General features: G+C 42.7%; 2 protein-coding genes across 9 annotated transcripts in view; one reads left to right on the top strand and one right to left on the bottom strand.

Annotated features, from left to right (window-relative positions):
- Window positions 1–7,056: 7,056 nt before the first annotated feature.
- On the top strand, window positions 7,057–12,322 carry EMC4 (ER membrane protein complex subunit 4). 2 transcript variants are annotated; one of them, XM_023230261.2, is made up of 5 exons: window positions 7,057–7,258; window positions 7,589–7,703; window positions 9,734–9,887; window positions 10,468–10,628; window positions 11,775–12,168. In XM_023230261.2, the coding sequence occupies exons 1-5, from the start codon at window positions 7,173–7,175 to the stop codon at window positions 11,808–11,810; spliced, it is 552 nt and encodes a 183-aa protein (XP_023086029.1). In that variant the 5' UTR covers window positions 7,057–7,172; the 3' UTR covers window positions 11,811–12,168. The 2 variants fall into 2 exon arrangements, with proteins under 2 accessions (XP_023086029.1, XP_023086030.1); XM_023230262.2 differs by lacking the exon at window positions 10,468–10,628 and having other exon boundaries at window positions 7,066–7,258; window positions 11,775–12,322.
- SLC12A6 (solute carrier family 12 member 6) overlaps window positions 12,018–25,101 on the bottom strand; it is a 111,009-nt gene continuing 97,925 nt past the window's right edge. For 6 of the 7 annotated variants that reach the window (XM_023230257.3, XM_023230254.3, XM_023230256.3 and 3 more), the window contains 10 exons: window positions 23,990–24,109; window positions 23,120–23,224; window positions 22,536–22,704; window positions 20,973–21,168; window positions 20,228–20,397; window positions 19,415–19,546; window positions 18,706–18,813; window positions 18,007–18,191; window positions 17,181–17,314; window positions 12,018–15,977 (listed from right to left, as the gene is read on the bottom strand). In XM_023230257.3, coding sequence (XP_023086025.1) covers window positions 15,886–15,977; window positions 17,181–17,314; window positions 18,007–18,191; window positions 18,706–18,813; window positions 19,415–19,546; window positions 20,228–20,397; window positions 20,973–21,168; window positions 22,536–22,704; window positions 23,120–23,224; window positions 23,990–24,109 — 1,411 coding nt within the window. In that variant the 3' untranslated portion in view covers window positions 12,018–15,885. The remainder of the gene's footprint in view (window positions 15,978–17,180; window positions 17,315–18,006; window positions 18,192–18,705; window positions 18,814–19,414; window positions 19,547–20,227; window positions 20,398–20,972; window positions 21,169–22,535; window positions 22,705–23,119; window positions 23,225–23,989; window positions 24,110–25,101) is intronic. The other variant, XM_023230259.1, reaches the window with a different exon arrangement.

Genomic DNA, 25,101 nt, shown 5'->3' with positions numbered 1-25,101 from the left:
AAGCTCCACCACCCCCGTCCCGCACCAACAGGGATCCATTCTTGCAAACCTGGTTGTTTGAATAGAAAATTTTCTTGTTAAGTTTCAATCCAAACACAACTGTTCAGAGACAAATGGCATGAAATAGCTTCTTGGGTCTTAGGAAGCGGTAAAGGATGAAATACAAAAACACAACAACTGCGCAGGTGGCACAAATTCTGCAAAGTCAAACAAGGTAACTTACATGAGTTATGGAATTGTGGTTTGCCTTTTTATACTTTCTTTTTTTTTTTTTTTTTTTTTTTGAGACGGAGTCTTGCTCTGTCGCCCGAGCTGGAGTGCAGTGGCCAGATCTCAGCTCACTGCAAGCTCCGCCTCCCGGGTTTACGCCATTCTCCTGCCTCAGCCTCCGGAGTAGCTGGGACTACAGGCGCCCGCCACCTCGCCCGGCTAGTTTTTTGTATTTTTAGTAGAGACGGGGTTTCACCGTGTTAGCCAGGATGGTCTCGATCCCCTGACCTCGTGATCCGCCCGTCTCGGCCTCCCAAAGTGCTGGGATTACAGGCTTGAGCCACCGCGCCCGGCTATACTTTCTTTAATTAAAATCATATTTGCTCAAAGGCACAAAGGAAGGAAAATTTTAATATTTATTTTATTATTTTTATTTTTATTTTTTGAGACAGAGTCTCGCTCTGTCGCCCAGGCTGGAGTGCAGTGGCGCGATCTCAGCTCACTGCAAGCTCTGCCTCCCAGGTTCGCGCCATTCTCCTGCCTCAGCGTCCCGAGTAGATGGGACTACAGGCGCCCCCCACCACGTCCAGCTAATTTTTTTTTTTTTTTTTAAAGTACAGACAGGGTTTCACTGTGTTAGCCAGGATGGTCTCGATCTCCTGACCTCGTGATGCGCCCACCTTGGCCTCAGCCTCCCAAAGTGCTGGGATTACAGGCGTGAGCCACCGTGCCCAGCAATATTTATTTTATTACATCAATATTCCATCATTTTCCAATTCAGATTTAGTCCAGTGGGATGCATACAAGGTTCTTAAAATCTGATTGTCTGCTTAGATTATGTTGTGTAAATTCAAACCTTGTTATTTTAGAGCAACAAAATGCTTTAGATCAGCTGTTCTCAATCCTCGCTGCACAGCACAATCACCTTGAGAGCCATAAGAAATACTGATGCCCAGGCCGAGAGAGAGAGAGACAGAGAGACGGAATTTTGCTCTTGTTGCCTAGACTGGAGTGCAATGGCACGATTTCGGCTCACTGCAACCTCTGCCTCCTGGGTTCAAGCGATTCTTCTCCCTCAGCCTCCCGAGTAGCTGGGATTACAGGCATGCGCCACCACGCCTGGCTAATTTTGTACTTTTAGTAGAGACGGACTTTCTCCATGCTGGTCAGGCTGGTCTTTAACTCCTGACCTCAGGTGATCCGCCTGCCTCGGCCTCCCAAAGTGCTGGGATTACAGGCGTGAGCCACCGTGCCCGGCAGGCATCAATATTTTTAAGAGCTCTCAAGTTGATTCTCATGTGTATTCATAACAGAGAACCATTACACTTCTATGTTTAGAATTATGTCATGTTATAATTAATAATATTTATGTGTTTCTAACTACAAAAGTAGTACTTGCACAATGCAGAGACCTAGGAAAACTATAGGAAGGCACGATTTTAAATTATCTGAAATCCCATTACTCCTTTACGTGTCTCTTACTTGAGTCTTGTTTTCCGGGTGTATATGCGTGGAAAATATAGTATGCATTATATGTTTTTTTTAAAAAACAAGTATGATACATTTTAGAACTAGAAGGCACCCTTAGAAATAATCTAGTATAAATCCCATATTTTATAAGTGAAGAAATTAAAGTCAAGAGAGTCCCTAATTCAAAGTGAATCATGTAGTTCATTTGGAGTCAGGATTAGAATCCAGGTTTCTCAGGCTACAGTGCAGTGGCACGATCTCAGCTCACTGCAGCCTTGACCTTCTGGGCTCCAGTGATCCTCCCAGCTAAGCCTCCCAAGTAGCTGGGACTACAGATACAAGCCACCTCGCCTGCCTAATTTTTATATTTTTTATAGAGACGGGGTTTCACCATGTTGCCCAGGCTGGTCTCAAACTCCCGGCCTCAAGTGATCTGCCCACCTTAGCCATCCAAAGCACAAGGATTACAAGTGTGAGCCACCATACCAGGCCTGGAAAATCTTACACTAGTTTTCTTTTCCTTGCAAAACAAAATTTGTGCAAAAACTTTAAAACTTTAATTTCAACTTGAAGCTCCATTTCCATAAATAACCTATTATTTTTAATGATCTTCTAATATTTTAAAAAATAACAGCAAAGCTTTATAGAGAAGACTTCATCTTCCTCCTGAAGAATTCTGGCATGCAGATACAGCAGCGGCCCTCACTATACGCTGTGGAACAGATTCTATTGGATGTTAACAAATGTACTAAGGGGCCGGGCACGGTGGCTCAAGCCTGTAATCCCAGCACTTTGGGAGGCCGAGACGGGCGGATCATGAGGTCAGGAGATCAAGACCATCCTGGCTAACACGGTGAAACCCCGTCTCTACTAAAAAAAAAAAAATACAAAAAACTAGCTGGGCGAGGTGGCGGGCGCCTGTAGTCCCAGATACTCGGGAGGCTGAGGCGGGAGAATGGCGTAAACCCGGGAGGCGGAGCTTGCAGTGAGCCGAGATCGCGCCACTGCACTCCAGCCTGGGCGACAGAGCGAGACTCCGTCTCAAAAAAAAAAAAAAAAACAAAAAACAAACAACAACAACAACAAAAAAAAAAACAAATGTACTAAGGAAAAAAACCCAAAAAAACTGGTTCCTTACTCAAGTAGATTGGGAAACAAGATTAAAGGAGATTTTTTACCGAACCATTTCTTGTTGTTTCCATGTTATACTGACAGCACTAAGACTCTCTTGGGTGTGTGTGCAGAATATAATATGTAGAATTTCTCAAATTTATCTAATCTTGGAACCATCCTCAGCCTAGTCCTGATGTATTCATTTTTTGGAACAGAGTTTCACAAATAATACTATGAGGATTCCTAGGATAAAGAAATAAATGATCCAGAGTACCCCACTGAGGCCAAAGCAACTTTTTATTTTATTTTATTTGAGACAGAGTCTTGCTCTGTCCCCCAGGCTAGAGTGCAGTGGCACAATCCTGGCTCACGGCAACCTCTGCCTCCTGGGTTCAAGCAATTATCTGCCTCAGCCTTCTGAGTAGTTGGGATTATAGACGTCTGCCACCATGCCCAGCTAATTTTTTGTATTTTTACTAGGGATGAGGTTTCACCATCTTGGCCAGGCTGGTCTTGAACTCCTGACCTCGTGATCCACCCGCCTCAGCCTCCCAAAGTGCTGGGATTACAGGCGTGAGCCACAGCACCTGGCCTAAAGCAACTTTAATTTAGGTTATAGTTTACACACTTTTATAGCAAGTAGGGGAGTATTTAAATAGAAAGAATATATGATTCAAATGACTAACTTAATGCTTTCAAAAGTGTTCATTTAAAACTTATTAAAGCAGGGCCAGGTGTAGGTTCATGCCTGTAATCCCAGCACTTTGGGAGTCCAAGGCAGGAGGACTGCTTAAGCCTAGTTGTTGGAGACAATCCTGGGCAACACAGTGAGACCCTGTCTCAAAAAAGTAGTAAGTAAAAAACAATTATTAAAATGTGGCCAGGCGCAGTGGCTCACGCCTTTAATCCCAGCACTTTGGGAGGCTGAGGCAGGTGGATCAAGAGGTCAGGAGTTCGAGATCAGCCTGGCCAATATGGTGACACCCCGTCTCTACTAAAAATACAAAGATTAGCCTGGCGTGGTGGCACGCACCTGTAGTCCCAGCTGCTTGGGAGGCTGAGGCAGAAGAATTGCTCGAACCTGGGAGGCGGAGGTTGCAGTGAGCCGAGATCGCGCCACTGCACTCCAGCCTGGCGACAAAGCAAGACCCTATCTCAAAAAAAAAAATTTTTTTTTATTAAAAGGTAATAAGAAGGCCGGGTGTGGTGGCTCATGCCTGTAATCGTAGCACTTTAGGTGGCCGAGGTGGGCGGATCACCTGAGGCCAGCAGTTGGAGACTAGCCTGGCCAACATGGTGGAACCCCATCTCTACTAAAAACACAAAAATGAGCAGGGCGTGGTGGTGGGCGCCTGTAATTCCAGCTACTCAGGAGGCTGAGACAGGAAAGTTGCCTGAACCTGGGAGGCGGAGGTTGCAGTGAGCCGAGATCATGCCACTGCACTCCAGCCTGGGTAACAGAGTCAGTCTCTGTCTCTCAAAAAAAAAAAAAGTGTAATAAGATTATCTTGAAAAATAGACAAAATTGCATGAAAATGATTGCCCCAATACAATGTATATCCGTTTTTATGTTTTATTTTGCATAAGTGTAGTTACAGTACATTCACATCGTGGTGTTTGTTTACTTTCAATTTAATTTACTCACATTCGCTAAACATTTATTCCACACCTTCTAGGTTCTAGGCAACAGGCTCAAAGATAATATATAGCTTCTGACCTTAGGGAATTTAGGGTAGCCTATAGAGGGGTAGAGATCAGTGCTCAGGGGACGTTAACAAACAAAATGCAGCGTGGTAAGTGCTATTATGCAGAATACAATACAACAAAGAGGAATGCCCAGTAGGGTCAGAAGCTTGAGATGAATATAAGGTTCATCAGAGAGAACATGGTAAAGACAAAAAGCAGAAAGGAGCAAAAAATCTATAGTTAGGTCTTCCTACAATCAGATAGATACACATTTTACGATGGACTGAAGAGGCAAAAGACTTCCATTTCTGCCTTGTTTAAGCAGTCTGCTATGAACACGTTTTCAAAATCAGAAAACAACGTGGAGGTGGCAATCTTCAGCCTCTCTACATCACTATCATCTTCAAGAGTCCCAACTGTTGAGTTGGCCAAGGAAGCCTTTTTCAACTGTACCTCCCACAGCATCTCCTTCCCCCCAACTCCAGCCATATCAAATAACTTGGAGTCAAAGAAATACAAATTAAAAAATAAAACAGTACCATTTCAAACTATTAAAACATTTTTACACTGTGAAATGTAAATGGTGTCATTTTTCCTAGTGGGCATTTTAATTTTTTTTGTTGTTTGCAGAGACAAGGTCTCGCTATGTTGCCCAGGCTGGTCTTGAACCCCTGAGCTAAAGCAATCCTCCTGCCTCAGCCTCCCAAAGTTCTGGGATGACAGGTGTGAGCCACCACGCCTGGCTCCTGGTGGGCATTTAAAATGAAAATTCTTTAAAAACATGCATACTCTTTGATCCAGCAATTCCAATTTCACTTCTAGGACTATAACTTTAGGAAATAAAACATACAGATATATTCACAGCAACACTGGTTATAAAAGGAGGGAAAACAGGAAACAACTTAAATGTCCAATAATAGGCTAAATTATGAAAAAGGTATACAATTCAATACAAAACCCAATCACTTTAAAGAATGACATATATTATTTAATGACACGTCATTAAAAACACATCAGTGGTGTGATTTGGTAATGATGTGACACATCATTAAAAACACCACATATCCTAGCACTTTGGGAGGCCCAGGCAGGCAGATCACCTGAGGTCGGGAGTTCGAGACCAGCCTGATCAACATGGAGAAACCCTGTCTCTACTAAAAATACAAAATTAGCTGGGCATGGTGGCGCATGCCTGTAATCCTTGCTACTTGGGAGGCTGACGCAGGAGAATCGCTTGAACCCTAGAGGCGGAGGTTCCAGTGAGCTGAGATCATGCCATTGCACTCCAGCCTGGGCAACAAGAGCAAAACTCCGTCTCAAACAAACCAACCAAACACCACATATGTGGTGGGCACTAATCTCACAAGCCTTGAAAATGGGTAGATTATCCAACTTTTACATGAAGAGGCTGAAACACAATTGATTTAACTTGCCCAAGGTCATACAATTTTTAAGTGGTGAAACCAGGATTCAAAAGGAGGCCATCTGCTGGGTGCAGTGGCTCATGCCTGTGATCTCGACATTTTGGGTGGCCAAGGCAGGAGAATCACTTGAACCCAAGAGTTTGAGAGCAGCCTGGGCGACACAGCTAAACTGTCGCAAAAAAACAAAAACAAAAACAACACACAAACAAAAAAACTGGGCGTGGTGGCGCGCCTGTGGTCCTAGCTCCTCGGGACGCTGAGATGGGAAGATGGTTTGAGCCCGGGAAGTCGAGGCTGCAGTGAGCCGTGATAGCCCCACAGCACTACAGCCTCAGCAACGGAGTGAAACCCTGTCTCAAAAAACAAAGCCAAAACAAACAAACAACAACAACAACAACAACAAACGTAGGCCATCTGAATACCGAGCCCATGTCCCTTTCCATGCCCACAATGTCGCCTCGCCTTTGTGCAGAATGTGGTTAAAACTGTTTACCTCGCCAGGTTACTGTGCAAGTGAAAGGAACACCGAGCTCCTGGGACGCAGCGGACATTCAATACTCAGAAACCACTAAGGAACTCGCTCAAGGTCAAGCTAGGATTTAAATCCAGGATTTGAATCTTTTGTTCCAGGGAGCGCGTAGGAGGTTAAGGAGCTTTTCTCGGCTTCAATTCTTTTTTTCTTTCTTTTTTTTTTTGAGACGGAGCCTCACTCTGTAGCCCAGGCTGGCGTACAGTGGTGTGATCTCGGCTTACTGCAACCTCCGCCTCCCGGGTTCAAGCGATTCTCCTGCCTCAGCGTCCTAAGTAGCTGGGATTACAGGCGTCCGCCACCACGCCCGGCTAATTTTTTTGTATTTTTAGTAGAGACGGGGTTTCACCATGTTAGCCAGGCTGGTGTCGAACTCCTGACCTCAGGTGATCCGCCCACCAATGCGTAACGCTGAGTCAGTAGGGACTTTCCTCCAGCCCCATGAAGTGCACCTCAGAGGTCAGGGAACCTATAACAAGCACATTCAAAGAGGGAGCGCGCGGAAGTTGCTTTAGGAAGCACCAAGTCTTGCCTGCTTTTTTTTTCCTCCCTGATTTTCTAAACGCAAACCCCGACTCTTCAACCCGCAACGCCGCCAATGTCCAGGGCGGAAATGACGTCTGTATTAACGCGCCGGAAGTGCATTTGCAGAGTGCGACAAAGCGGGGGACGCCAGTGCGCCTGTTGCGGAGTACGCCTTGGAGTGAGAAGCTTCGAGGCTGTAGGACGCAGCTGTTGCCATGACGGCCCAGGGGAGTCTGGTGGCTAACCGAGGCCGGCGCTTCAAGTGGGCCATTGAGCTAAGCGGGCCTGGAGGAGGCAGCCGGTGAGGCACCTGGGCAAGCTGTACATCACTGTTCATCCCAGAACTGCACCAGAATAATGAGACCTGAGCCCTCAGGCATAACTTTGAAAAAGATGGGTGGCACACAGACATCACCTGGGGAGGTAGCGGCTTTCCTGCCGTGAAGGTTTCTGTGCTCAAAGAATGCTTACATCAGTCCTCCTGATAAGGGACTGAGGAACACGCGAGGGGGCTTGGTCTAATCTGAGTAGGTGCCTCTGAAGATCTTTATTCCTGTGATTTGTAGATCAGGAAATGTGGGATAAGAAGTGTCGGAGTTTGCAGCTTTAATTTCTTGGTTTGGTTTTTTAGGGGTCGAAGTGATCGGGGCAGTGGCCAGGGAGACTCTCTCTACCCAGTCGGTTACTTGGACAAGCAAGTGCCTGATACCAGCGTGCAAGAGACAGACCGGATCCTGGTGGAGAAGGTACAGAGGTATAGGTGTTACCGTAGTCCTTGGGCCAGTCCTGACTTATACACCCATCCTCTTCTCCCAGGTGGAATTAACGTAGATAGCTCTTATCTTGAATATTTGGAAACTAAACTGCTTGAGACTGGTATTTCGGTATTTTATATATCACCTACAAAAGTGCTTAACAATTTGAAAAATAAAAGATGTTTGGAACATAAGGTATAAGAAAGTAGGTTGAAAACTATCTTTTGGTGGCAACATCTTCCAGTTGAAGTGATCTTTTTCTATTCTCGTTCCCTTACACCACACATCCAACTGTCAGGATATTCTGTTGACTTTCCTTACTACTTTTTACTGTGTTCACCTCTCATCCCGATCCAAGCCACCATCCTTCATCTAGATTTCTGCAGTTGCCCGGCTAATTTTTGTATTTTTCGTTACAGACAGGGTATCACCGTGGTTGCCAGGCTGGTCTTGAACTCCTGACCTCAGGTGATCCATCCGCCTGGGCCTCCCAAAGTGCTGGGGTTACAAGCATGAGCCACCATGCTTTGCCCAGGGCTATGTATATTTCTAATTTCTGCTGTCATTTTGTTACATTTTTTCTAGGAACTTACCGATTTCCTAAAATGTCAAATGCATTGACATAAAGTTGTTCATAATAATGATCACTTCCATATATGCAAGATCTGTGATGTTCGTTTTTTCATTCCTGATGTTGAATATTTGTCTCCTCTCCTTTTCGGCTTACCAATATTGATTTTTTAAAAGTTATTTTCATTTATTTTTACAGGTCACTGTACCCATCACCAGTATTGATTTTATTAATCTTTTAAAAAATTCTTGGGTTTTTTTCTAGTTTCTTGAAATGGATGCTTAGTTTATTTTTAGACTGCCATTACTTTTTTTCTTTTCTTTTGAGACAGTCTTGCTGTTGTCGCCCAGGCTGGAATGCAATGGCATGACCTTGGCTCACTGCAACCTCTGACTCCCGGGTTCAAACAATTCTCCTACCTCAGCCTCCCGAGTAGCTGGGATTACAGGCACCTGCCACCACGCCCGGCTAAATTTTTTTGTATTTTTAGTAGAGATGGGGTTTCACCACGTTGGCCAGGCTGGTCTGAAACTCCTGACCTCAGGTGATCCACCCACCTCGGCCTCCCAAAGTGCTGGGATTACAGGTGTGAGGCACCACGCCCAGCCAGATTGCCATTACTTTTAATGGCAAAAACCACAATTACTTTTGCAGCAACCTAATAGTATTTAAGGTTATAAATTTCTCAGAGCTGTAGCTGTGTCCCACAAGTTTTAAAATGTGGTACTTTTGCTATCATACAATTCTATTTTCTATTATAATTTCTTCATGTATCATTGTTAATTCCCAAACATGAGATTTTCTAATTATAAAATTATTTCTAGTTTAATATTGTAGTCAAAGAATATGTTTTGTACAATTTGCATTCTTTGAGATTGACATTTTCTTCATAGCTCAGCAAGTGGTCAGTTTTTGTAAATACGTTATGCTTGAAAAGAATGTGAACTCTGCAATTGTTGACTGCAGCATTACATGTCAGTTGAGTTTTGTTAATGTCATTCAAATCTTCTATGTCTTGATTTACCTGCTCATTCTATTATTCTTTTCTGGAACTAAATTAGTTCAATGGTTCTATTAGTTATTGACTGTGGTGTGCTAATCTCCCATTATGTGGATTTATCTATTTCTTCAGTTTTAGATAGGACATTGATAGATGCAGAAGTACCAGGACAAAAGCAGGGAGATCTTTTTTCCAATATCAGGAGAAAAAATGACATCTGGAAAACCTATAGGGAAAGGTATAACGGATGATGATGGTACTTTTATCTGTAGTAGAAGAGAGCGCCCTCCTGTGGCAACATGGAGAAGGGAAGAGGTCGTAGAATTGAGGAGTCAGCTCAGTTAGAAGCAGAGAATTGGGAATTCTGTTCATGTGATTTAGCATCAGTGATATGGCAAATGTGGGACTAAGGGTGGTGATCAGAGGGTTAAAATTGTGTGTTTGTTTTAGCGCTGCTGGGACATCGCCTTGGGTCCCCTCAAACAGATTCCCATGAACCTCTTCATCATGTACATGGCAGGCAATACTATCTCCATCTTCCCTACTATGATGGTGTGTATGATGGCCTGGCGACCCATTCAGGCACTTATGGCCATTTCAGCCAGTAAGTATTCTTGAAACAATAACCCTTCCATAAGTTTGAAGAATTAAAGGCAGGCTGGGCGTGGTGGCTCACGCCTGTAGTCCCAGCACTTTGGCAGGCCAAGGCAGGTGGATCATCTGACGTCAGGAGTTCAAGACCAACCTGGCCAACATGATGAAACCTTGTCTGTACTAAAACTGCAAAAATTAGCTGGGCGTGGTGGCACACGCCTGTAATCCCAGCCGCTCGGGAGGCTGAGACAGGAGAATTACTTGAACCTGGGAGGTGGAGGGTGCAGTGAGCCGAGATCACACCACTGCACTCCAGCCTGGGCGACAGAACAAGACTCCATCTCAAAAGAAAGAAAGAATTAAAGGCAAATTCTTAGGGACAGTTTTTGGCTAATGGGTATGTAGGGGAGTGGGGTAATGGTGGTGGCATGCAGGGGAATATGGTGCTTACCATGCTTTTCTCTTTGCTTTTAATGGTCCTATTTGCTGTCTTACTATGGGTCTGTCTGTATGAATTTAATATATGGTTGGCTTGATTCATACTGGGGGAAAGAGTTCTTTTGGTTTGACAACTTCTGTCACCCCAACAGCTTTCAAGATGTTAGAAAGTTCAAGCCAGAAGTTTCTTCAGGGTTTGGTCTATCTCATTGGGAACCTGATGGGTTTGGCATTGGCTGTTTACAAGTGCCAGTCCATGGGACTGTTACCTACACATGCATCGGATTGGTTGGCCTTCATTGAGCCCCCTGAGGTAAGGCAAAAGAAAAGCTGAATTTTGGGTAGTTGTACTGGACAGTGAATAGCTGACCTACTTGATGGTAGGGAATTAGAATTGGTATTATAATTTATTTCTTTTTGTGTGTGTGTGTGTGTGGCGGGGGCGGGGGATGGAGTCTTGCTCTATCACCCAGGCTGGAGTGCAGTGGCATGATCTCAGCAACCTCCGCCTCCTGGGTTCAAGCAATTCTCCTGCCTCAGCCTTCCAAGTGGCTGGGATTACAGGCACCTGCCACCACGCCCAGCTAATTTTTTTGTATCTTTTGGTAGAGATGGGGTTTTACCATGTTGGCCAGGCTGGTTTTGAACTCCTGACCTCAAGTGATCCGCCTGCCTTGGCCTCCCAAAGTGCTAGGATTATAGGCGTGAACCACTGCGCCTGGCCTAGGGTTTCTTAAAAAATAAGGGCCATTAGGAGTTTTTAAGTTGTTATTTTTATTTTTTTTATTTTTTTTGAGAGGGAGTCTCACTCTGTTGCCCAGGCTGGAGTACAGTGGCACCATCTTGGCCCACTGCAACCTCCGCCCCCTGGGTTCAAGCAATTCTCCTGCCTCAGCCTCCCTAGTAGCTGGAATTACAGGTGCCTGCCACTGCACCCGGCTAATTTTTGTATTTTTAGTAGAGATGGGGTTTTACCATGTTGGCCAGGCTGGTGATGTGCTCCTGACCTCAGGTGATCCACCCACCTCGGCTTCCCAAAGTGCTGGGATTACAGGTGTGAGCCACCACGCCTGGCCAAGTTGTATTTTTGAAACAAGGTCCTGCTCTGTCACCTAGGCTGGAGTGCAGTCGTGTGATCATGGCTCACTGCAGCCTTGACCTCTGGGCTCAAGCACTCAGCTTCTCAAGTAGCTGGGACTACAGGTTGCACCCCCGTGGCTTGCTAATTTTTGTATTTCTTGTAGAGACAGGGTTTCGCCATGTTGCCCAAGCTGGTCTTGAACTCCTGGGCTCAAGCGATCTGCCCGCCTTGGCCTTCCAAAGTGTTTAGCTAAGATTAGCTACTTCGCCTGGCCTGGAAGTTCTTTTTTAAGGATAGGCAAAATAGAGCTGTGGTTAAAGTATTAAGTAATTGATCCATTTTAACATTCATTTGCCTGTTTATTCTTTCTTCTTTCAGAGAATGGAGTTCAGTGGTGGAGGACTGCTTTTGTGAACATGAGAAAGCAGCGCCTGGTCCCTATGTATTTGGGTCTTATTTACATCGTTCTTTAAGCCCAGTGGCTCCTCAGCATACTCTTAAACTAAACACTTACGTTAAAAAGAACCAAAAGGCTCTTTTCTCCATGGTGGGGTGACAGGTCCTAGAAGGGCAATGTGCATATTACTACAAACACAAAGAAACTATACCACAACCCATGACTGAAAATAATGTAGAAAACTTTATTTATGTTTCCAGTACAGAGCAAAACAACAAATAAAATCGTAACTGTGTAAACAAGAGAATAATTGCTGCTAAATCAAGAACTGTCGCAGCATCTCCTTTCAGTAAATTAAATGGTTGAGAACCATGCGTAAAAAAAGTTGCACAAGTTCCCTTAAATCTATTTTCCTTAATATTTCACTTCTATTTAAAACAAGCTGGGACATAAAAATTCTGTTGGAGACACTTGGGGAAGATGTGAGAAACTAATGCTGGATTCAGCTTATACATGATGAAAAGAAAAATAAACCAGACAAAAGGAGCACATAAATCTGCATACAGTGTAACTGTTATTTTAATACCCACAGTAAGGGATTTTTGTTAGCATGTTTGGGGGAATGAGGATTGGTGGGATCCTTGGGGCCACAGGAATCTGAGGCAACGGAAGATATATAGAGTGATCTTCCCCCTGCCGAGAGGAACCTGGCACCTGTCAAGCAGATGCTGTCAGTTCAAACTTCAGCTTTTAAGATAGCTATTCAATGCAGAAGGTCCGCAGGAGGATGTGTATTTCTAATCTGCCCTGGTAAAGTCATAGGTAAGACTCAAAAGCGGGATCTTACTCAAAAGGCAGGTATTTCCTACCTTCTGTCTTGAAACAGGCCCTTCCCCTAAGGTGCATTCTCTCAGTCTTCAGTATTGCTTTATTTGCAGTGATTTTTAAAAGAGATGAGAGACTTTGGAGACAACATAAGCAACACATTTAGACATGAAATGCTCTAGACAGAGATGAATATAAATCTGGCCTGATAACCAGTTTTCCATGTAACAGTGATTTTGTGTTTCAGGGGCTGAAGTAGTGGTTATATTAATAGCCACTAATTCCCTTATCCCTTTAAAAGATTTTTACAGTTCTCCAACCACAAACAGCACTTCTAAAACTAAGTTTATTTTCTGCCCATAATTTGTTCTATGTGGAAAAAAAAAATTACTTTGGCCAGGGGCGAATGTAAATGTGGCAGAATTCCTAAGCAGGCTGACCTTTACATTATGGGCCTTTAAGATACAGGATCCTGGTCAGGCACGGTGGCTCACGCCTATAATCCCAGCACTTTGGGGGGCCAAGGCAGGCAGATCACCTGAGGTCGGGAGTTCGAGACCAGCCTGACCAATATGGAGAAACCCCATCTCTACTGAAAATAGAAAATTAGCCGGGCGTGGTAGCACATGCCTGTAATCCCAGCTACTCAGGAGGCTGAGGCAGGAGAATCGATTGAACCCGGGAGGCAGAGGTTATGGTGAGCCAAGATTGTGCCATTGCACGCAGCCTGGGCAACAAGAGCAAAACTCCGTCTCAGGAGGGGAGGGAATAAAAAAAAGGTACTGGATCCTGCAGGACATGACTCACTACTGTTAAACTCAACTAAGCAATGGAGTGTTGCAGTGGGAGTTGTAAACAATGCTTCTACCATCTGTGGAAGGAACAGAAAAAATGACTTAAGATTCTATCTGCCTTGCCATCCTGAGTGGGCCTGGAGGTTGAAGAAAGCAGAAGCAAATCAAAATTACTCAATTTTTTTTTTTTTTTTTTTTTTTGAGACAGAGTCTCGCCCTGTCGCCCAGGCTGGAGTGCAGTGGCGCAATCTCGGCCTACTGCAAGCTCTGCCTCCCGGGTTCATGCCGTTCTCCTGCCTCAGCCTCCTGAGTAGTTGGGACTACAGGTGCCCGCCACCATGCCCAGCTAATTTTTTTGTATTTTTAGTAGAGACGGGGTGTCACCGTGTTAGCCAGGATGGTCTCGATCTCCTGACCTCGTGATCTGCCCACCTCGGCCTCCCAAAGTTGCTGGGATTACAGGCGTGAGCCACCGCGCCCGGCCCAAAATCACTCAATTTCTTAAGCTATATTGAAGGGTTTTCTCTGTCCTTACAGGTCAAATAATTTCTGACACCTAGATCAGCTTGCTCCATGTCCTATTGAGTAATCAAAGAACAGTGGCACTATTTGTGACTAATAAATTGAAATTCAAAAACAGCCATGAATACAGGCAAGAAAAGTTTCTCTAAATACCTATTCTGTAAAAGAAATGAAGATTTCACATACTTGAAATTACTGCTCAGCCAACCGCATAAGTAGTTTCCCTATGCGTGTAAGCCAGATGTTGTTTGATCAGTAAATTAGTAAATAAAAAGCTAAGCTTACACAAGTATTTCCTTGGCACACTGAGCTTTCTTTTTTCTTTTTCAGACATATCACTCTGTTACCCAGGCTGGCGTGCAGTGGTGCAATCCTGGCGCACTGCAACCTCCGCCTCCTGGGTTCAAACGATTCTCCTGCCTTAGCCTTCTGTGTTGCTGGGATCACAGGCATGTGCCACCATGCCCGGCTGATTTTTATATTTTTCATAGAGACAGGGTTTCACCATATTGGCCAGGCTGGTCTCGAACTCCTGACCTCAAGTGATTCACCTGCCTCAGCCTCCCAAAGTGCTGGGATTACAGGTGTGCGCCATGGCACCTGGCCTGAAGTTTCTGAAAACAAATAGAAGTCTTGGCTTGGTTAATCTTAGTTCAGAGCCAAGTTTACGTAGTCAGAATGAAAAATAAAATTGAAAGAAAAAGGGGAAAATGCTTATATTTGGCATTAAGTTGAATGCCTCAAGTCTTAACTACAGCTTTGTAGATGAGGCAAAAGATTTCTTAGTGGTAAAATTTCTTCAACAGGTCAATGCCAATCTGTATGCCATTTTAGCACAGCACGTAAGGAGAGCAGCTGCTCAGTAACGTTGGCACCAAGGAAAGAGTATGGCTCTAGAACTTCCAATTCCATTGCTAGATGTGCCCTTTAAAAGATGGCCCAGTGCTTTCAGGGAAGGATGTTTAGCCAGTTTTCCTAGTACTTGTTCCTTAAGATTTTTTGACCTGTGCTTAATAAGAGGGCATAAAAAAAGGCGCAGGGGTGGATGCAGTGGGGAGAAGAACCTATTGGTTAATGTGCACCATGACCTGCATTTCTTAGATAACAGCTTGTATGTTTTGTCCACGTTGCATAGAGAACCACAGACTATTTCAGTAAATGTTAATAGCTTCCTTTTGGAGTTCTCTTAGTTTGGCCATTTGAAAAGAACCCGAAAGAAATAATTTTTACCTTACCAAAAACAATTTCCATGGTAACACTGCCTGTGTTACAATGACAGAATGGGTCTCGAGTTAAGAGAAATAAACAGTTGAAGTATACACTGACACAGTATGGATACTTAAATCTGGCATTTTGGGGGAATGTTTTTGAAGAAGTAGAGGCTACAGCCATGTTTCAAGTTGGTATCCTAATATAAAGTTAGAGCAGTGGGTATACTAAAGAAATATAGCTAAAAAATGTTTGCATCTTGGCTTGCCGAGGATAATAGGTCTAAATATACTTGACCATAAATTCTTTAGTAAGGTGAAGCTGTCTCTGGTTGTTATCCCCACGGTGTCATCATTGGACCATGACTTCTGAGATTCATCTTTAATGCTGAATATTTACTTTACTTGCTTTTTTTCTTCCGTTGAATTTCTGGTATCCCTTTTACCAATTCATTTATTGGCTCAGCTTGTTAATTCTAATTTGCCTTTGATTGCTCAGACGTGGCTCGCAAGACTTGAACATTGTTCTGAGTTGAGGGAATATTTGCTTTTTCTGTAAGGACTGCAGATCACATGGGAGCTCTTTTACACAGGTACTTGAGGCTCAGCTCATCAAGAGTTCAGTATCATGTGTACAGAACACAGGCTTTTAGTTGAGTGGGAGTGGTAGTAATGAGCTGGCACTTCCATGGAGGATGTAGGCCTTTTAAGAAAACAGGCCAAGCACAGTCACTCAGAGTAGGTTATGAATAAATGGTGATCACTTCACTGCCACCACCCCGGACAAGTAGGACTCGCTCTAGTCCCTCGGTAAGCACCTCTAGGAACTCCATGTCTTCAAAACTTGTCAAGGAGACAGGCAAAAGAAGAGCACAAACTTACAATCTGGCATCATCATAATCTGAGGTTATCTGATCATACAGCTACAAAATTAGCTGCTTAATTATTATATATTCAGAAAAGTCTGAACTTTGGATTGAATTTAACCCTGTGCAGAAGTCACCAGGGATCCAGTCCTTTTGCATATATAATACAAGACTCCCATTTGTGTTAACTTTAAAAATGAGAAAACCTATAAGTGTTATTCTAAGTAAGATAATGATGAAAGAAGAAGAAAAGCCACAATAGGGCAGCTAACAAGGTTCCTACAGAGAACCCAAGTAATTTTCTAAGTGAAGCTGCTCAAGTCAGATTTTTCTGCCAGTTCGATTTGTCTTTTTCTTTTTAAACCTTTTTTTTGAGACAGAATTTCCTCTTGTTGCCCAGGCTGGAGTGCAATGGTGCTATCTTGGCTCACTGCAACCTTCGCCTCCTGGTTCAAGTGATTCTCCTGCCTCAGCCTCCCAAGTGGCTGGGATTACAGGCACCCGCTACCACACCCAGCTAACTTTTGTATTTTTAGTAGAGACGGGGTTTCACCATGTTGGCCAGCCTGGTCTTGAACTCCTGACCTCAGGTGATCCACGCGCCTCAGCCTCCCAAAGTGCTGGGATTACAGGCGTGAGTCACCACACCCGGCCTAAACCTCTTTTTCTTAATGGTACTGGTGGGAATAAACTAATTTATATCTCAGTGCTGAAGGGTTTCCCTTATCCCCGGAGTCCTGGCATGAAGGTATGAGGAAGAATACCTATCTCTCTTCCCTCAGTTAAAGGAGGTTCTATCTCAGCTTCTCCCCTAACTCTATCCAAAAGAAAAAGGCTTTGCAAAGCAGGTAGAACCTAAAAAGGAGAAAGGAGGTGGGTACGCTGTCCGTAGGATTGTCAGGAAGGGTTTTATACACTGAATATTTGATGTCATGTTGCAATGCAAATACACCACCTGAAATGTCTTTTAGAACTGAATTATATTTGCCCCAACTCCGCTAAAAGAGATTCGTCTCATAACTTTGTAAAAATCCTTGCCTAAGACTTTTAAGTCTTCCTTCCTTAAAGAGGGAAAGTGGGGCATAGACAATGACTTTCATCGTTACCTAGTTATCTCAGAAAGAGGTCACGGAGATCTTCCCTACTGGAAGCCCCACTCTTGGAAAGGATACAATTTTCATCACCCTCAGGGTTTCGGGGTGGCCCTGGCATATTCAATAAAACCAGCTTTGCTTCATGGGACTTGTTAACTATAACCTCGTTGAGTTTCACTGCTGTATGCATCCGCCTCACATTGGACTGGTCCCTGAGTGGGAAGAAATAAAGCTTGTTAAGGTAAAAAGAAAACTAACTACATAGTCAACGTTAAAAACTTGAGATCCAGAGCTTTTTCACTTGACTATGGGTCATCTGATAAAATGATTTCTTTTTTCTTTTCTTGAGAGGGAGTTTAGCTCATGTCACCCAGGCTGGAGTGCAATGGCGCAATCTCGGCTCACTGCAACCTCCGCCTCCCGGGTTCAAGCAATTTTCCTGCCTCAGCCTCCCGCGTAACTGGGATGACAGGCGCCCATCACCATACCCGGCTAATTTTTTTTGTATTTTTAGTAGAGACAGGGTTTCACCATGTTGGACAGGCTGGTCTCGAACTCCTGACCTCAGGTGATCCACCTGCCTCTACCTCCCAAGTGCTGGCATTACAGGCCTGAGCCACTGCGCCCGGCCTAAAATGATTTCTTTATGATATTAATGTCTGGGTTTTCTCATTCTCTGTTTGCTTATTTTATAGGAAGAACACAGTACGGAGGTGAACTATGGATAGAAGGGATGGTTAGCTTGTGGACCGTATTCATTGGGAGCCAGTGTGAATAGGCAAACAATAATGAGGTCGTTAGATTCAGGGTTAAATGAACAGACTCCATCCTGTGTGTCCAGGCAGTCACATTTGTGCCACTGGTTAGGTTATTTTATGATAAACTTGGGAGTGGGAAAACTTACGGACGCATGTTAAGCAGGTCCTGGAATCCTTCCATTGACTTGGCTTTTTGTCCCCGGGATGCCATGTACTTGTCTTTTGTCCAAGTCATGTGCACCTTCTCCTGATAGGTTTCTGTCTCTTCATCCTCATCAGAGCCAATGCTGGTCAATCGTAGCATTGAGTTTCGGTCTTTCACCAACTGTGCCTGAGGAAGAAGGTCCACCACAAGTTATTCTACCAAATTTTCTCTCATGCTTCATCTTTAGTTATTTTGAAGTAATAATGGGTTATAGTGGAATAACTGACAGTGAGAAGGAAAGAATTTGTCATCTTGTGAAAACAATATAGTATCATCCTTTTTTAATTTTTATTTTTTTGGGGGTTTGAGATGGAGTCTTGCTCTGTCACCCAGGCTGGAGTGCAGTGGCGCGATCTTGGCTCACTGCAACCTCCGCCTCCCAGGTTTAAGCAATTCTCTGCCTGAATAGCTGGGATTACAGGCACGTGCCACCATGCCCGGCTAATTTTTGTACTTTAGTAGAGACAGGGTTTCACCATCTTGGCCAGGCTGGTTGTAACTCCTGACCTCTTGATCCACCCCCCTCGGCCTCCCAAAGTGCTGGGATTACAGGCGTGAGTCACCACGCCCAGCCCAGTATCATCCCTTTCAGTGACAGACTTCAGAGAGCCCGGATTGGATTGACGCAGTAAGTTCTCACCTCTCTGTCCCGCTCTGTTTTGGAGAGCCGCATGTGCCGGAGCATCTGGGACCTCTGCTCCATCATTAAAGTGCGCTCATAAGTATATGCTGATATATCACTGTCATGCTGCCACAGACATCACACAAAGGGGGCCAAAAGCACAAAGGAGAAAGAAGGATGAACCATACATTTTTATTTCCAGTCACTAAATTAAACCAGGGAAAGCATCACAATATTAACCTACGTTTCACCCCTATTTTGTTTAGACATTGAGCTACATAAATGTTTTTGTGATTGTAGATAAAATCCAGAGGCCCTGAGAGTCTTTTCCATAATCTAACCAAGACATGTGTTGCCTTGAAACACAAAATACGAACTCTAGTCTCTTTTTAATACTGTTAGGTTTTTTTTTTAAAGCCATGTGTGATTTTAAGCTGACTATATGAATTAAAATTTCATAAAACTATATTAAGCAGATGAGAATCTGGCAGAAATATAAGGGCTGTGTGATAAACAAGAAAGCAAAACCAAAAAGTAACGTCAAACATGTATCACATATACATTCTACTTAGGGCAACAAATTAGGGATTTTTTGTTTTTGTTTTTGGCACTAGGGAATTAATCCATATTTAGAGCAGAAAAATTTCCCAAACCAGAAAAGATTCAAGGAAGACAGGGAGAGGAATGGGGGAATGAACCTCTTGAATCTCAAACTCAGCTTTCTCACCATCTCCACCACTTCTACCTCCGCCTCAATGCGCAAGTGATACAGGAAGGTGGCTAGGTCCTTCTTCATTTGGATGCTGTTGTCTTCTAATTGGGCTACTGTGAAGATCCGTATGCTGCACTTTCGCCACACCTGAGAGAGTGACACATGTGGAAAATTAGAGCAAGGAGGCAAAAAAAGTTATTTCCTAAGACATAAGACATAAGACATTGTGGTCTAGAAGAATCTTGCTATATGTAGTATGAGGCTATTTGTTCCTAGTTTCCTACTTGCCATGTTATTGTATTAGGGCAAAAGATTGACTAAACACCACATTTAATACAGTTTTAAGGAGTCCTTAATTTCATAACAAGAAAACACTGGCAAAAGAAAAGATGGCTCACGATATGTTAAGAGGGTGCTTTATTCAGCTAGTACATCAATGACAACATGCAGACTATATATTTACTATTTTAAATTTCATTTAATTAGTTTTACCACGGAATGAGTGCATATATGTGTGCAATACACACACATACAAATACCTTAAGTTTCCAGTACTTTTTTAAAAAAGATGTGTTCAACTTTTCGTTTTCCCCAAGGGCTCATATGGAACTTTATTAATTGGCTGAATTTCACTTGGAGATAAGTAGGTTGTTTAAATACAAAGACAATTATTTCTCTTAAGGTTGAAAGTGGGATCATAGGAAAGCCTAGAATAACTTCCAACTCTTCTGATTCTAAACCCCAACACTATACAATCAGAGAAAGAATTTGTCTGGCGAACTGGGACAGAAGGGAGAAAGACTTGCAAAGAAAAGTTGTCTCAAATACCTTGTGCTGTTTCAGCAGGAATGGTAGTAGCATGAGCATCCCCCCATCATGCACAATCCACCACACATCAATGTTGCCCTCAGAAAATTGCTCCACATTGCTGGGAAAGAAGGAGATGTTTTTAGCCACCAGCAGTGCGAGATGGGCAGCAGTTGTCACTCGAACTGTGCCTAGGGAGAAAAAAGAATAAGCAGAGAAGAATCCTTAGGCTTGCCTTGCTTCCTAGCATGTCAGGAAAGCAAGGAAATGCTCTCTTCACACTTCTTTGAGCAAGGGGTCCTATTTACTTAGATTATATCTCATTACGTAACAAAAATCATTGTGAAAAATCTGAGTAGCTCACAGAATTAGACTGAGAACCACAGTTTATGTTACAGGGTATATCCTGATTACTACATTTCTAAGGGGGGATATGTGAATTTGGGAGATGATGATGCTGAAGAACAATTCTTCCAATTTCTGTGAGAACAGCAATATGGAAAATCACAAATGAAAACATGGCAATTTTGGAGATAATTCCTAGCACAAGACTTGATAGAAATAAATAATTCATGAACATGATGTGAAGCTGAAGGGGACAGGTAGAATCTGGTATTATACCAGACTACTAGTAGTTTTTCAGGTTGCCTTATAAGACTATGCTTCAGCAATGGCATAGTCTCTATTTTAGGAGGCTGGGGGTCACAGAGAGGTAACTATACCCCTCGACTCAGGCCCTTAGGTTGGTATGAGAAATGGTTAGTACCAATGAAAGTCTTCCAAGCGCGGGCATCTTCACTTTGACGCCAGCCATGAGGCCAGCCCATCACCACTGTGTTGTGCTTCATGCCCCCAAGGCCACAGGACTGGATAAGGTGGGAAATGCCCTCTCTCAGCTTGGCGGCCACCACCAACTGGCAGAATCCTTTCACCTTCTCTGCCTCCATTAGGTGCTTTATGGTCTGAAAGAGACACAGGACCACAACACTGAAGTGGTTCACGCTGGACCTTTTAACCCATTATTCCTTCTCCATATTACATCCCCTACCTTTTTCCAAAGTCTTCATAAATCTGTATCGTCTACAGAAAAGTCCAAAAAGTTAAAATCATCCCAAAGGAATTTCATGATCTTTTATCTTTTTCACTTTCTAGGTGCTTAATACATATTTTTGCCTCTGTAGCTGGTTGTCTACATGTAGTTTCTCTGCTTTTTTCCTCTGTTCTGCTTTTGTTCCTTTGCACCATACCAAAAAACTGGGAACAGGGATCTCTACAACGTGAATATTCAACATTCTTTCTCAGTTGACCAGGGTGATTCACTAGTGTGAACAAGATCTCCTTCCTGCCTCAGCACCAGTCATGCCCTGACTCATCTTACCAGAAACTCAGTATGATGATTCAGTTTCACTTGAGAATTTTCTCAGGTATGTTTTCTTTTTTGCTTCTCCCATTCCCATATGCTTTTTGACATTTTAATGGTGATTATTCATGACACTTGTATTTGCAATACTCTTCCTTTAGTCAAACCAATTTGGAGATATCATCGCATTTACTCTTACTCCACCCTCTCGGTGGTAAGAGGAAGGGAATAATGGTACGGAAAATGGAATGACTTTTGCAAAGGCACAGATTAAATCAGTGATGTGGCTGACAACTAGGCTCTCCTGATTTTCAATCCTGGGTACCTTTTATTAATTTTTACCATCATTCTGGAGTAATGTTTCTTCAGCATTTCTAGTGTTTAGGATTTCAAAGTATTCCAAAATGAAATCCAGTAAGACTTTTGAAATGCCATTGAACACACTGAACACAATGGCATTTCAAAAACAACAGGATTAGTTCTATCATATATAATAAATATTAAGAGTGAAAACAACTTCCTTGTTAAAGTGGAACTTTAATGTTCAGTACAGCTAACCAGAAGTGGCAAAGGAATCTTGCTCATGATACCACATAGATTAAAGAGGAAGAAAATTTGGTCATTACTCGTTAGTCACAAGATTGAGAGGAACGCTCTCCATAGTTCAAGGGATCAATTCATTTACATGACTTTTCTCAGTGCTTAATGTTTAGAGTATATTTGAAAATAATGTTTAGACTTGATAATCATCTTATAATTTAGTAATGCTTTAAATGGGAAGAAGGAATAAATAACTATTTTATGGCTCATCTTATTATTTGGGAGACAGTGTCTGTTCAAAGGTCAGCACTAAGTGAGAAACCTCCTAGATCACTCAGGAACAAGATTCAAGTAGAAGTTTGAGGTCTTACTACTTAACATCACAAAGCTGTAAGCTGAGTTCCAATACATCAAAAGTCTGACTCTTACCTGCTCAGCAGCTAAAGCTTCACCGTAGTTCTCTAGGAAGTTCCCCACGATGACAGAGCCCACAATAGTGAGACCTTTTCCTGCTTTGAGCTGTGAGGCAAAGGTGAGGAGGCGAGGATGCTTGACATGTAAGTCTTCATCTAGTTTCAGTAATACAAGCAACTGAGGCCTGTGAAGAAGTTGGTGGGGGTTGGAGGGGAGGAGAAAACATTTTGGGTTTGGGGAACAGAATGACAGACTCCACCCTGTAATTCAGGAGATCTGTATGAAACAGGTAATTTGACAGAAGGAAGAAATCACAGGAAATGACAGGATGAGGGTATTAGTTTGAATGCTCCCAGTACTATCTCAAGTTGATCAGTCTTCAAGGAAGAATAAATTGTGAAGAATAATAAATTGTAGAAATCTTGCTCATAAGTGACATGAAGAAAAGGGGATAAAAAAATTAAGGATTTAGAATAGATCAAAACAGGTCCATTATACCAATTCCTTGAGCCACATGGTTTCCTTATCCTGTAATCAACAAAGCACATATTTTTGTGTGTTAACTATGTGCCAAATACTGCTAGTGTTGATTTCTTTACCTCCAGTTTTTAGTGTGTGGAGGTCCTTCCTCCAACCGAAGCAAAGCAAACCGGGCTGCACTGAGGGACAGCCCACGGATACCATCACCCCATTCTTTCTCCGCTCTGTGAGAAAAAGAAAAGAGCAGAGACAAATTTAAACTATAGTAAGTATACTTTTAAAAATTAAAGTTTTTTTCTGAATCTAAAAATCACACCTGTGCAAGGTAGAAGATTAAAGCTCAGATTAATGATTTACATAATGTTCTTTACTAATATAATGAACCCGATGTAGGCAGATCAACAGCACCAACAGACTGCACTGCACTGCACAGTTCAGAATAAAGCCTGAAGGGGTCACTCATTCAGTCCTTCTACCTAATTGTTCAAAATAATAATGTAAAAGAGCAATTTAGATTAGAAAATTATAACAGACCTGGAGTTTAAGTTACTTTGAAAATAATGCAGAGAAAGTAAAGTTCAATGTGATCTTCTGAATAAGAATGTTACTTCATTCTCATTTTTGAAAGCTGTAAGTCTTAGTAGTTACAAAGTTGTTCAGAACTAATTTCTTTTTCATTTCAGAGACAATCCCTTGATTGAAGAGATAAGCAAAAATATTTATATTTGTGTTATACTTTGTTTAGTACTGATCATTATTATTTGGATATGTCCTTTGCTATTTTCCATTGATCCATTCATACTTTCTCAATGGATTTCCCTTGTGATGAAAAGTGTGCATCAGTAAGATGGTTAGAGAATTAGGGGTACAAAATATAGTTATGAAAATGAAGTTACCTGGGTCCTTACTGTATTTTCACTGAACTGGCTCTAACCAAACTAGCTAGTCCTGCTACTTTTAGCAGTGGTCAAGGTTAAATCCACACTCACCCTTGGTACTCAATGTACTTGTAGATCATACCAGCTATCACCATGGCTACGATGGCGTAATACCAGGAAGAAATGAACATCAGAGCCAGGCAGATACTCATTCCCATGAAAGAAAGGGCCCTAGAAAATTAAAACAAATACAAAAAAGGATCTTTTAAAGTAGCTGAAAAAGAAACTTATGTTAGAGGTGCTTCTCAAATGATCTGTAGTGAGGGATTATTTTTTAAAAACTTTGAAACTATTATAAATATAACTTTTATAAAATGCAATGAAAATGAATTATTCGAAAAATCAGCACATGCCTGGACGCTGTAGCAATGTCACACTGCCACAAAAGTTTCTAAATGCTTATTCTCAATTCTACAGTTGTCTTATCATGAAACAGTCAGTAGATGTGCACTAAATCCCAAACTATCCTTTGCAACAGACCAACTGCTGTTATGTTTCCAACTGCTGGAAAACCATGTAAATAACAGAACACTATCAGTCACCTGCAGTTATGAGGACAATTAATACTTACTTGGCAAAGCCAGGATGGGACACGCAGCCAGAAATGTTAATAACTCTAGGATCTTTCGAAAAATTTCATATAAATATTTCTTAAAAGTTTACAAACATTTATTAGCATAACTGCAGAACTCACTGAGAAAAATTATTTTTGGGCTGGGCGCGGTGGCTCACGGCTATAATCCCAGCACTTTGGGAGGCTGAGGCAGGCGGATCATGAGGTCAGGAGATCGAGACCATCCTGGCTAATATGGTGAAACTCTGTCTCTACTAAAAATACAAAAACTTAGCTGGGCGAGGTGGCGGCGCCTGTAGTCCCAGCTACTCGGGAGGCTGAGGCAGGAGAACGGCATAAACCCGGGAGGCGGAGCTTGCAGTGAGCTGAGATCCGGCCACTGCACTCCAGCCCGGGCGACAGAGCGAGACTCCGTCTCAAAAAAAAAAAAAGAAAAGAAAAATTATTTTTGGACTGTACATAAGAGAAACCTGGCAGATGGTAATGAATTAATTGCTTGTTTTGACCACACAAATTAGGTAGACAACTATATTTACTTAAGTTTTTCTGTGTACAGAATGAACAACTTAGCTCTGTGATGATTTTTTAA

Source organism: Piliocolobus tephrosceles, chromosome 6 (genome assembly GCF_002776525.5).
Source record: "Piliocolobus tephrosceles isolate RC106 chromosome 6, ASM277652v3, whole genome shotgun sequence".
NCBI classification, from domain to species: domain Eukaryota; kingdom Metazoa; phylum Chordata; class Mammalia; order Primates; family Cercopithecidae; genus Piliocolobus; species Piliocolobus tephrosceles.
The sequence above is the reverse complement of the archived record's forward strand: the minus strand, read 5'-3'. Positions and strand labels throughout refer to the sequence as shown.